The sequence below is a fragment of the Orycteropus afer genome, unplaced genomic scaffold, assembly GCF_000298275.1.
Source record: "Orycteropus afer afer isolate SDZICR_OR568_19922 unplaced genomic scaffold, OryAfe1.0 scaffold00192, whole genome shotgun sequence".
Classification (NCBI taxonomy): Eukaryota; Metazoa; Chordata; class Mammalia; order Tubulidentata; family Orycteropodidae; genus Orycteropus; species Orycteropus afer.
In genome coordinates, this window is record NW_006921779.1 from 4394976 (window position 1) to 4407631 (window position 12656).

General features: G+C 46.8%; 1 protein-coding gene across 1 annotated transcript; it reads left to right on the top strand.

Moving 5' to 3' along the window:
• Nucleotides 1-3543: 3543 nt before the first annotated feature.
• On the top strand, nt 3544-11492 carry MRPS15 (mitochondrial ribosomal protein S15). The gene is made up of 8 exons (XM_007947631.1): nt 3544-3673; nt 4142-4186; nt 5420-5495; nt 6286-6334; nt 6821-6905; nt 9018-9076; nt 10893-11084; nt 11355-11492. Exons 1-8 carry the CDS (start codon nt 3544-3546, stop codon nt 11490-11492), a joined length of 774 nt encoding a protein of 257 aa, XP_007945822.1.
• The last annotated feature ends 1164 nt before the right edge of the window (nt 11493-12656 follow it).

A 12656-nucleotide genomic window follows, 5' to 3' on the forward strand; every position in this document is an offset into this window, starting at 1 on the left:
CACATTCCAATCACCAGTAATTATCAATACATTTTTGTTTTGGTTACCTCTTATGCTGCTCTAACAGAAAACCACAAATGGGTGCTTTGAACAAACAGGCATTCATTCTCTTACAGTTTTGGAGGCTAGAAGTCCAAGTTCAAATGCCAACTCTAGGAGCTGGGTGAAAGCCCCTCAACCTTGGGCTTCAGCTCTGCTTCTTGCTCCTGGCCCACCAGAGCTGGAGGCATCCTTTTAGTCAGGCAGCTGCTGAGTGCTGAGGCTGACAAACCCAAGGTCGGCAAGTAAAATGACACAGTCCCAAAATTATCAAGCAGATGGCAGGTCACTAATTCAAGTCCATTAACAGTCCCAAGATCAGCAGACAATATGGCAAGCTGCTGAATGACAACTCAGCTACATGCAGGATTCAAAAGCTAGAGAGTGTGCCAAAAGCTAGAGAGACCTTTCTCAATGCTTCTTCTTATATGCTGGAAGCAGACTACATTCCTAAGGCAGCTAGCTATTCACCTGCACCAGTAGATTCCACCATGGAGTTGATGACCAGTCTCATCATAGGGAATAACTGGCTGCCCAACCACTCAAAACCAGGCCCAGACAAGCTGAGACACAACTTAACTATCACAATCTTGTTGAAAGTTTGGTCAATTTCAGACTGCAGAAGTTGGTAAAAATCTTCAATTTCTTCATCTCTGGCTTTAGTAGTTGGTGCATACATGTGCATAATAGTAGTATTAACTGGTCTTTCTTATTAAAAAAAAAAAAGCCACTGCCGTCAAGTCAATTCTAGTTCATAACAACCCCCATTGGGTTTCCAAGGTGGTAAATCTTTACAGAAGTAGATTACCTCATCTTCCTTCCATGGAACAGCAGGTGGGTTTGAACTACCAACCTTCTGGTTAGCAGTCAAATCCCTTAGGCACTGTGCCACCAGAGCTCCTTGGTCTTCCTTATAGGTATATGGATATTACCCTATCACTGACAGCAATATACTTCAGGATAGATCTTGAAATGTTCTTTTTGACAATGAATGCAACACTTTCTTCAATTTGTTATTCCCAATATAATACACCATATAATTGTCAGATTCAAAATGGCCAATAACAGTCCATTTTAGCTCACTAACACCTAGAATATTGATCTTTATCCATTCCATTTTATTTTTGACAACTTCTGATTTTCCTAGATTCATACTTTGTACATTCCATGTTCCAATTATTAATGGATGTTTGCAGCTGTTTCTTCTCATTTTAAGTTATGCCACATCAGCAAATGAAGGTCAGAAAGATTTACTCCATGCACATAATTAATGTCAATGCTGTGTTGAGGAGGCAGCTCTCCCTAGTCATATTTTGAGTGCCTTCCAACCTAAACATTGTCTGATATACTACTCATCTTTCAGCACTATATCAGACAATGTTTCACTACTATTCATAAAGTTTTCCAGTAATATATCGGCAGTTATTTCACTGCTATTCGTGAGGTTTTCAGTGGCCAATATTTTCAGAAGTAGATGGCCCTGTCCTTCTTCCTGATCTTAGTCTGGAAGCTCCACTGAAATCTGTCCACCGTGGGTGACCCTCCTGGTATTTGAAAAACTGATGGCATAGCTTCCAGTATCATAGTAACACGCAAGCCACCACAGAACAACAAACTGACAGGTGAGTGGTGGAGCAGTCAAAGTACTTCTCAAATTTGTTCATTTGTTTATTTATTTCTTTAGTCATTCATTCAATGAAACCTCACCTAGCAACTAGGCCCTGTGCTGGCAGCAAAGATTAAGAAATGGCCCAGTTCAGTGCACCCTCAGTGGGTACCCATTCTAATGGCAGAGACTGAAATACTGATAATTAGAGCAGTGGTAGGGGTTCATGGAGGGTATCAGTGCAGTGGGACATGGTGGTTGACCTTTGAAAAGATCAACCCTCATTCCACAAATATTAATAATTACAGCTAATATTTATTAAATGTTTACTATATACTGGTACTTTGCATGCAACTACCTCATGTAATCCTCTCAACAGCCTAAAAGATCAATACTATTATCCCCACCTCTAACTGATGGATAAGTACACTGAAACCTAGAAAGGTTGCCTGACTTGCGACATGGTCACACAGTGAATAAATGGCTAAACTCTGAATTCCAGGCCAGGGCTGCGATTCCAAAGTCAGAGACCTTAATCACCAACCTACAAGTCTGCCAGAAATGAAGGCTGAAACCCAGTAGTTCTTACAGAGCCCCATCCTGGGCTTTGCTGGTGAGGGGGGAAAAAAATACCAGGTTGGGGAGAGAAGAAAGTTGGGACAGGCCAATAGAAGCTTCTTAAATAACCAGGACTAGAGGCCAGGCGTTCTGGTGGCATAGTAGCCTAGTCCCTAAGACATGTGACTGCTAACCAGAAAGCTGGCAGTTCAGATCCACCAGCCATTCCACAGAAAGAAGATTGGGCAATCTACTTCTGTAATGGTTTACTGCCTCAGAAATCCAAAGGGAGTCACTACGAGTCGGAATCAACTAGACAGCAGAGAGGTTTTGGGGTTTTTGTTGTTGTTGTTGTTGTTTGAGAGGCGAGGATCGCAAGGAGGGATTAAAGATGGGATACATACCCAAAAAAAAAGCAGCTTTTTAGTATTACGCATCACTGCTGAGCAGAAGGGAGCTCTGGTGGCATAGTGCCTAAGGCATTTGACTGCTAACCAGCAGGCTGGCGGTTCAAACCCACCAGCCACTCCTCAGAAGGAAGGTTGGGCAATCTACTCCCATAGAGATACCGCCTTGAAAACCCAAGAAGGGGTCCCTATGAGTTGGATTCGACTGGACATCAGTAAGTTTTGTTTGGTTTGGTTTGGCTGACCAGAGGTTGACAGTTCAAACCCACAAACCACTCCCCAATAGGAAGAATGGGCAATCTACTTCCGTAATGATTTACTGCCTCCTGGAGCTCTGGTAGCATAGTGGCTAAGGCACTTGACTGCTAACCAGAAGGCTGGCGGTTCAAACCCACCAGCCACTCCTCGGAAGGAAGGTTGGGCAATCCTACTTCCGTAGTGATACTGCCTCGGAAACCCAAGGAGGGGTCACTATGAGTCAGGGCTGACTCGATGGCACATAACAATAACAAACTTCTGTAGTGATACTGCCTCGGAAACCCAAGGAGGGGTCGCTATGAGTCGAGTCCGACTTGACGGCACATAACAACAACAAACCCAAAGGCGTCACTATGAGTGGGAATACACTAGATGGCGATGAGTTTGGGTTTTTTTGTTTGTTTGTTTTTCCGCAACAGTAACAACTAGAGAGCTAGACAATGACCACACCCCAATCTCGCCCAACAGCTAATCAGATCTCTCAGCTCCACCCAATGCTTTGCGTCATCATTTAGGCCTGCCTGTCCAATCAATTTTCTCGGTTTTCAGCTCCGGTCTCGCGACTGTATTCGATTGGTCGCGCCTGAGCCAACATGGCGGCACCCGTGTAACCTAGTCCGTAATGAGAAGGAGACCGCTGCTGAGGCGTGGGCCTGGCTGGAGTCAGAATTTACCATGCTGAGAGCAGCGTGGAGGGCACTGAGTTCTGTTCGGACCCAGACAGTGACCCCGGCCCAAGTCCTTAGGTTGTCAGACAGAGGGAGAGCCAGTCTTCCCTCCGACCAGTGGAGCCTGCAGCCTCGAGGTGAGCGGCTGCAAAATAGGCAGCAGGAAGAGGGAAATAGGGTTCGGAGGAGATGGAGAACACGGAAGGCGAGAATAGGGAAGAAGTGCAGGGGCAGAGTAAGAGAGAAAGGGTAGTGAATAGGGGAAGAAGTAAGACAAAGAGGGAGAGACTGGTTCAGCCGGGTGGGGAAAAAAATGGGGTTAGGGGCGGAGACGCGAACAGCACAGAGGAAGAGTATGCAGGAACTGTAGGAGCTCTGGTGTCGTAGTGCCTAAGGCATTTGACTGCTAACCAGAAGGCTGGCGGTTCAGACCCACCAGCCACTCCTCGGAAGAAAGGTTGGGCTATCTACTTCCATAGTGATACTGCCTCGGAAACCCAAGAAGGGGTCGCTATGAGTCGGATCCAACTCGATGGCAGTGGGTGGTGGTGTGTAGTGTAGAAAGGCTAGACTACTTAAGGAGATCCGCTCTCCCTTCTGCGTAGGTCTCGTCCTCCAGTTCACCCGCGGATTTGCCATCCAGAAACCAGGTAGGAGGTCTTGGGGTGGGACTTGGAGTGGCCAAAGGAACGGAGGCGACGGTAGAGCCACAAGATGGGGGTGGGCAGAAGTCACCCATGCCAACTTTGTCACAAAGCCCTGGCCCTGAAACCTGCTTGGGAGGTGGCGAGAGTGAAGATTGCGAGAGCAAGAGAGAGAAGGAGTGCAAGGCTGGCAGGCCTCCCTTTGTGTCTACCCTTCTGAGGTGGAGGATGTGGTTTCGCATCCCCAAGGCAGTATAAAGCATAGTGGTTAAGATTCCTCTTACAAGCTACTTTCTCTCTCTCTCTCTCTCTCTGTCTCTCTCCCTTCCTCCCTCCCGCCCGCCCGCCTTGTTTATGAGTGTAAAAGTATCTGAGAAGATTATTATTATTGGGATTCAGTGATAATACATGAAAAGTATCTTTTGCTATTAATATTATTTGCTTATGACAGAGCAAGGAGAAATTTATTTCCCCTTCCTTCCCATCACCTGTAAGGAGTGGCAGGGTTCATTCACTATGATCTCTATGTGATGCTTACATTTCAGACATCCTAAAGTTAGTGGGGAGTCCCCAGGTGGTGAAAGGGTTAAGGCATTCATCTGCTAACCTACAGGCTGGAGATCAAGTCCACCCAGAAAAGGAAGAAAAGCCTCTGGTAATCTACTTCCGAAGACTCAGCCATTGAAAACCTTATGGAGCACAGTTCTACTGATGCACATGGGCTCGCCATGAGTCAAAGTTGACTTGTTAGCAACTGGTTAAAACTAGGGGTTCCTTCCTCAACCCCATTATTTCATTCATGCAGTCTGCCAACAAGTATTTGTTGAGTGCCTACTCTAATGTGTGCCATGGACCAGGCAAGTTGCAGGGGATTCAGAGGAATCATATTCATTCCTGTCCCCAGGAAGACCAATCCTAGTGGGGAACCCAATAACTGTAGGGCCAAACAGATGGGTGAGAGGAGCAGGCATAGATGGCATGGAAAGGCCTTCCACTCTACCGTGAAATATGAAGACAGGTGCCCACGGGGTTTGCAGAGGAGAAAACAGCCCAGAGACATCTGGTGCCTTGCTTGAGACCCTGGATATCTCATAGTGGGAGGAACGATGAGATGCTCCATGTCTGGGAGGACAGCCAGTGAGAGCTGACTCCAGGTGTCTTCTGTCCCTGCACTGCCAAGAGTCCAGACTGTCTCGAGATGCTTCAATTCTATAATCATTGTTTCTTCTCAAGTCACAGTCCAGCCCAGCCAAGAAGATGACCCGCCTCCTTCCACATTGCTTAAAGACTACCAGAACATCCCTGGGATTGACAAGTAAGCAGGAAGAAACCTCTTTGAGGTGGCAGGGGACCCTGGGAGGATTGCCAAGATGGGGAAGAGGTAGGGGAACAGAGAGGCTTCAGGCCTGGGCTGCTGTATCTGAAGCTTGTTTATAGAAAGGGATAGAGAGCATGGTGAGGGTGAGTGGGCAGCAGGGACACATGGAGCTCAACTGTACTCTGGGTGAGGACCCCATACCAACCACCTGATACCAAAAACTTAACATGCCTAGTGGGTCTTTCTAGAAACATCTGATGTCCTGATGCTCACAGCAGTGCTATGAGGGAGGAAATAGTGTCTAGTGTCCCTATTTTATAGAGTATCAAGCTGCCCAGTGTCACACATCTACTAAGGGGTAGAACTGGGGTTTGAATCCAGAGCTGACTGATACCAAGGCCAAGGTCCTGCTCAGCTCCTGTGCAGTGGGGGCTGGGCAGTCCCTCTATCTCCCCACTGTGCAGTGTGATTGGAAAAGAAGTAGTGATTATACAACTGAAGTGTCTCAAGACATTGAACCATGTTCTAGCTAAAATGAAAATCCTCCCTTTACCCCTGTGACGAGACTGGAATGCTCAACATAATACCCTCAGTTTCCTTCAGTTGTCACATTGTTCCATGTTCTTAGCCCAGCAAGCCAAATCCATGCTGACTTTAATCCCTGGGAAATGGCTCCCCACCTCCAGATAGACTAATTTGTTGTAGAAGAAATTGTCAATCACCTTGCATTTCAAACTAAAATGAAAGAGCATTGCCTTCCCCTCCCGCCCCCCAAATGTCTCTACAGGGTTGATGATGTCGTGAAAAGACTCTTGTCTTTGGAAATGGCTAACCAGGTGAGTGTCCTGCTATCAACATTGGCCTCTCTTGGTCCTCTCTGCTGAGATCCCCTCCTACCCTGATACCTGGTTAACACCTTCCCCATGCGCATTCCCTTCCTGCGGTTCTCAGATCACATTTAGTCCACTGTCATTCACTGTCCACATGTCAGTACCCCCAAAGCATCTTGAGGGAGAAGAGTTTTATTCTTCATTGTACCCTTAGCACCTGACAAACAGTAGGCACTCAATAAATATCTGATATATGAATGAATGAACAAGCTTCAGGGTCATTCATCCAACAAGACATTTCTCTTGTCAGTGGCATTGGCTTTGGGCTTACCTGGATGTGCCTAGCCCCATGAGCAGAGTGAAGTCAGGCCCTGTGTCCTGAGGGCCTAGTTGCTGTGGTAACTGCAGCCATGACTGACCTTGGGGGAATGAGGGCCAATTCCTGGGTGGCAGACCTCACCAATTCTGCCTCTGTTATTCTCTTGTCAACAGAAGGAGAAGCTAAAAATCAAGCAAGAGAGGTTGATGAATAAGGTCGTGGCAAACCCTGAGGACACCAGCTCCCTGGAGGCTCGAAGTTAGTCAAGGGGCCCATGGGGAATGAGGGTGTGAAGGGACTCTGCTAGCTGGTAGTTGATCCTACAAGCACACTAGGGGCTAGATGTGCCTAGAAAAGGAGACATGAAGGACCAAAAATAATGAAAACTAGACTCAGTATCACAGCTCTGTGTACAGGTCCTGCTTTGTTCTACACCTTATGTGTGATCTTAGGCAAGGCACCAGCCCTCTCTGAGCCTCTGCTTCCCAGTCTGGAAACAGAGAACTATGAGGGCACAGCAGAGATCATTTCATCCACCTCATGTGGGATTGTGAGAAACTAGGGACTGTTAGCACACTTTGGAAACTGGAAAGCTCTTTTCATTATAGATAAGTTCTATTATATTAATTTCAAGAGCTAACATTTTCCAAGGTGTGCCAGACACAGTGCTAAGAGTCTTATGTGTGTTATCTCCTTTAATCCCCACAATGCTATGTGATATATACTGTTGTACTTTCATTGTACAGAGAGAGAAACTGAGGCAGAGTTAAGTAGCTTGCCCAAGAACATGTAGCTTAAAAATGGAAAAGCCAGGATTCAAGCCCAGGCAGACTGGCTCCTGAGCCATGGCTTCTGGGCATATTCCCAAGGGGGTAATGTTCCTTCTTTACTTTCAAACTGGAATTGACAGTAGTCCTGATTAGCTGTAAGGGAAAGCCCCACCTTCCCCTACACCCCCTCCCCTCCCTCCCCCTTCCCTTCCTCTCCCTTCTCCCCTTCCCTCCCTTCCCCAACTTGCCTCCTCTCCTCCCCTCCCCCCTTGCTCTGGGTACAGTTTATTTTCACTGACCACTGGGAACATGTGGGGTAGACTAGTGGGCCCACATGAGGTCAGCATGTTTTCTCCCCACTGCCTTCATTCTTTCCTTCCCCCTGTGCTAGGGATTAAGGTCTGGTGAGCCCACCCTGGGTACTAGATCCCCATAGAGAAGGTCTGGAGGCCTATCTTCTGGATCCTCCATAGCCCCTTTGAGATGAGTTGCAGCTTCCCTTGGCTTCCAGAAACCCTAGGCTTGGGGTCACCTTAGCTGTGAAGAGCTGCTTACCTCACCTCATCTGGTTCTCCATTATCACACGCAAACTCTCAGGATAGCAGGAATAGATGTCTGGTTGGCCAAGACACCAGCAAGGTGATAACTACAGTCCTCTTTAACCACAAGTATCGGTGCTTCTCTTTTCATTAATACCCAGCTTTCTGAAGGCCTGTTGCCTCTAGCATAGTACGTGCTCTAGAGAATTCAGGAAGCAAAGCCCATCTCCCTCTCCATTCTTCAACTAAGGTGGTGTGAAGGGGCCATGTGGTCAGAGCCCAGGTTCATACTGCACTCTGCAGTGCTCCCCGAACCCAGTGTGTGATCTGAGAAGGGTCTGCTGTAGTAACAGCCTCTCCTTGGAGCCACTTTCTGCTTTTCCCTTTGCGATGCAGGTGGACTCAAACAAAATAATACCTGAAGAAAAGATACTCCAGGGCCTTGGGAGGTGAATGGGAGCTGATAATTCTGAAACCAAAATAAAAGAAACAGAGAGGAGCTCTGGTGGCGTAGTGCCTAAGGCATTTGACTGCTAACCAGAAGGCTGGCGGTTCAAACCCACCAGCCACTCCTTGGAAGGAAGGTTGGGCAATCTAGTTCCGTAGTGATACCACCTCAGAAATCCAAGGAGGGGTCGCTGTGAATCGGATCTGACTCCATGGCAGTGGTTGTGTTACATTAGAGCCTTGACAGTTGCAAAATCTTCTCTCACTGCACTGGCTAGGACGGTGTCAAGAGCTAACCAGGATAGTATGCATTCTGGTCTAGTTCCTGAATTTAACGGGAATGCTCTAGAGTTTTGCCATTAAGAATGATATTTGCACTGGTTTGGGGAAGATAACATTTATCAGGTTAAGTGCCCGTTCTTAAACTTGATTTTTAAATGAAAAATAATCCAAAGTCTTTTGAGAACTTGACATTGAGAGCACTTTGGGAATTCTAGAGAGCTAACCAAGAGCAGTGGTGATTGTTTATCCTTGAGCTCTTATAACATAATCCAGGCCTTGTGCTTTCCTTCCATCTGTGCCCAGCTCTCATCCTCTGTGGTTTGTGGTTTCAGTTGTCGCCTTGACCGTCAAGATCCACAATTATGAAAAACATATGCAGAAACATCGAAAGGTAAATCTTGGGCATCCCTCACAGCTAAACATCAGCCTGGCAAAGAGGAGTCTGGAGGATAAAGGGCTTTGGGTCTAGAGAAGCAGCTTGAGAAGTCAGATGGATGCAACAACAGAGTGCTCACCTCTTCACTGCAGTGGAGCACATAGCCCTCCTGCCTCCAGTGGAGAAATGGGAGCCTTACAGGGCTGTGCTGAGCACCACCAGTGGCTAAGAGCATAAACGTTACAGCATGGTCAGTGTCTGGCACATGGTGGGTGTTCAGTAAAGATTTGTTAAATGCATGAGTGCAGTCAGGTGGCCTTGGGTTCAAATCCCAGCACTGCCATTTGATTTGCTGTGTGCGTGTGGAGAAGTTAGTTTACACAACAGAGCCCCTGTTCTCTTACCTATAAAGTGGGGATAATAATAGTACCTGCTTACGGGATTGCAAGGACTATGTAAAATAATAATAGCAGCCAACATAACATGCTACATATAAAGCCCTGTGCTAAAGAAACTCTGGTGGTGCAGTGGTTAAGGCATTTGACTGCTAACCAAAAGGTCAGTGGTTCAAACCCACCAGTTGTTCTGCAGGAAAAAGATGAGGCAGGCTGCTTCCATAAAGATTTACAGCCAGCCTTGGAAATTCTACAGGGGTTACTATGAGTCAGAATCAACTCAATGGCAGTGAGTTTGGTTTCTTTTGGTTTGGAGGCCCTATGCTAAATACCTTACATGTCATTTCATTTAACCCTTGTAACCATCTTTTTATCCCATTTTACAGAGGAATAATCTAAACATAGAGTTATACCTTAAGACATTCTGCTAGTAAGTGATATGCTGGGGCTTGAAATCAAGCAGTCTTGCTTCAAAACCCACATTTTTTTTTTTTTAAATTGTGATTTGGGTGAAGATTTACAGAGCAAATTCACTTTCCATACAGCAGTTCACATACACTTTGTCTCATGTCATTGACCACAGTTTACCACAATGCAACAGCTCCCCTCCCACTTCCTCCCCATAGTTACCACTTCCCAGTGTCCATCCCTCCATACTCTCCTGCCCCCTGAGCTTTCTCCCTGTGCATAAGCAGCCCTTCCTTCTCCCATGATTGTTCTCTCCAGGGCGTGTGTCTACTTGAGGTAAATGTTTAACTCACATGCCTGTACTTTGTTTAAAGCCCACATTCTTAACCCTTAGGCCACAGCTCAGCCCAGTGTGTAGCAGAGATGCTATAATTAGGCAGTTGGTGTTATTTTTAATAAAAACATGGTTGTGGCTGGTGATTCCAGCATCATACCTGGCCCCTACATTCCCTTGGAGCTGGCTAAGCCTGCTCCTTGGAGATCAGTTTTGTTCCTTTGGGCCATGAAATACCAACCCCAATGCAGAGATTCCTCACAGAGCAGTGCTGGGCTGGAGGGGGAGGGGAGGGAGGTGTCTCTAAGAAGAGCACCAAGTCTTCCTTCCCCTCCACCCAGCTGACAGTTTGCTGACAGGTGGAGAAGCTGAGGGTGGGTAGCACAGGGAAAAGAACATGAGATTCGGAGTCAGATCAGTAGACCCGGATTTAAGTCCCAGTTTCAGCACCCACCTAGGACCTTTTGTCAATCAGTTAATGTCTTTGGATCTTTGTTTCCTAATCTGAAATGGGAGTAACGTTGACAATAGCTATCTCAGAGTGTACTGATATCATATAAGATGGTTAAGAAGTCCCAGTGCAGTAATGAAATGACCATCCTTTGTAACTATGAAGTGGCATACCGCCCATTTACAAAATACTAAAGACTCTATTATTGTTATTTGTTATTAATAAACACAGACTCTTTTACAGGACAAAGCCCATAAGCGCTTTCTGCTCATGAGTATCGACCAGAGGAAGAAAATGCTGAAAAACCTCCGTAAGACCAACTATGATGTCTTTGAGAAGACATGCAAGGAGCTGGGGATTGAGTACACCTTCCCTCCACTCTACTACCGAAGGGCCCACCGCCGCTGGGTGACCAAGAAGGCACTGTGCATTCGGGTACGAGTCAGAGGGGCTGCTTTGGTGCTGTTGGCGTACTCTGGGGCTAGGATGGGAGCAGGATGGGAGCAGGAGGGAGGGGTTGTCTCTTTCTGGTAGAGGCATGGAACCGACCCAGGGATTGGCATGGGCCGGGGAAGTCACAGGTCACCAACCCTGTGGGGAAAGGCTAGAGTTAACCATCTGGGGAGACAGTGCCCACCCCACCTGCTCCATGTCTGAAGTTTTGCATAGGATTACAAAGTTTTTCCTGCGCCTTTCTACCCCTAGGTTTTCCAAGAGGCTCAAAAGCTGAAGAAGCAAAAAAGAGCCTTAAAAGCTGCAGCAGCAGCAGCCCGGAAACAAGGCCAGAAGAGCCCAGAGGGGCCTTCCGAAGCTAGACCAGAGACACTCAAAGAAAATAAATAAATTCTGTTACAGTTATTTCCCTCTGCATTGAACATTGATGAGAGAAGGGGCTTCTTTTGCCTTAAGCAGGCAGGGTAGGGGGAGGAAGAGGAGAAGTTCATTCCTTCCTTCAGCTCTGGAATCCCAGGGTTATCTGAGGCTGAATCCTTGTCCTCACACACTAGAGGACACACTCACCTTACACACCTCACATACTCAGGTAAACTGCCTGTCGTCCATGTAGCATGCATTTCAGTGGAACTGAGACTGAGCCCACAGCAGTGGTGGCTGGCTGTAGAGCCGGACTGGGCCCTAAAGGATGAGAAGGACGTCACCAGGCAGAAGTACAAGTACAAAGGCAAAGTGTACCGGTGTATTCTGTACCCAAAGAGCAGGGACTCAGAAATAAAGCTGGAAAGGTGAGCTACATCTGGGCTGTCAAAAGCTTCACATTACTAGGCTGAGGAGACTACACTGTAGAGAGAAAGCTAAGGTTTAAAGCTGAAGAAGTAACAATAGCAATAGGTCTGTGTTTTAGATAGTTAGGCAGCAGCGATGTGGAGGGTAGATGGGAAGGGGGGAGAGCAAGCAGTTTGTTGGTTAGGGTTGGGAGTATCATATTCAGACTGAGAATCTGATAAAAGCTACAAGTCCTGTCCCCAGGAAACTACACACGTAAACAAAACACTGCTTATCAATCCAGCTGCTAAATTTGATTCAAACCCACCAGCAGCTCCATAGAAGAAAGGCCTAGTAAACTGCTTCTGTAAAGATTATAGCCAAGAAAACCATATGGAGCAGCTCTAGCACATGGAGTCACCATGAGTCGGAATTGACCCCACAGCAATGAGTGGTGGTTTTTGGTTTAGGGGCACCCGTTCCCCCATAAAGCCCACCCATTTACACCAAGTTAAACACCAGGGCTTGAAGCTTGAACATCCTTGACATGTTTGAAGAACACAAGAACTGTATCCAGAACTGAGTGAGCAAAGAGGAGGGTGGGAAGAGATGAGATAAGGGGTAGGCAGACACCAGATGATACAGCATGTTCTGGAGAAAAGACTTTTGACTTCATTCTCAGAAGGAAGCCATTAAAGACAAAGAGAAAAAAATGATGTCCAAAGAGTAGTTGGAAATTTAGGTCCAGGACTCGGTAGAGAGCTCTGGGCTAGGAGTCGTTATGTT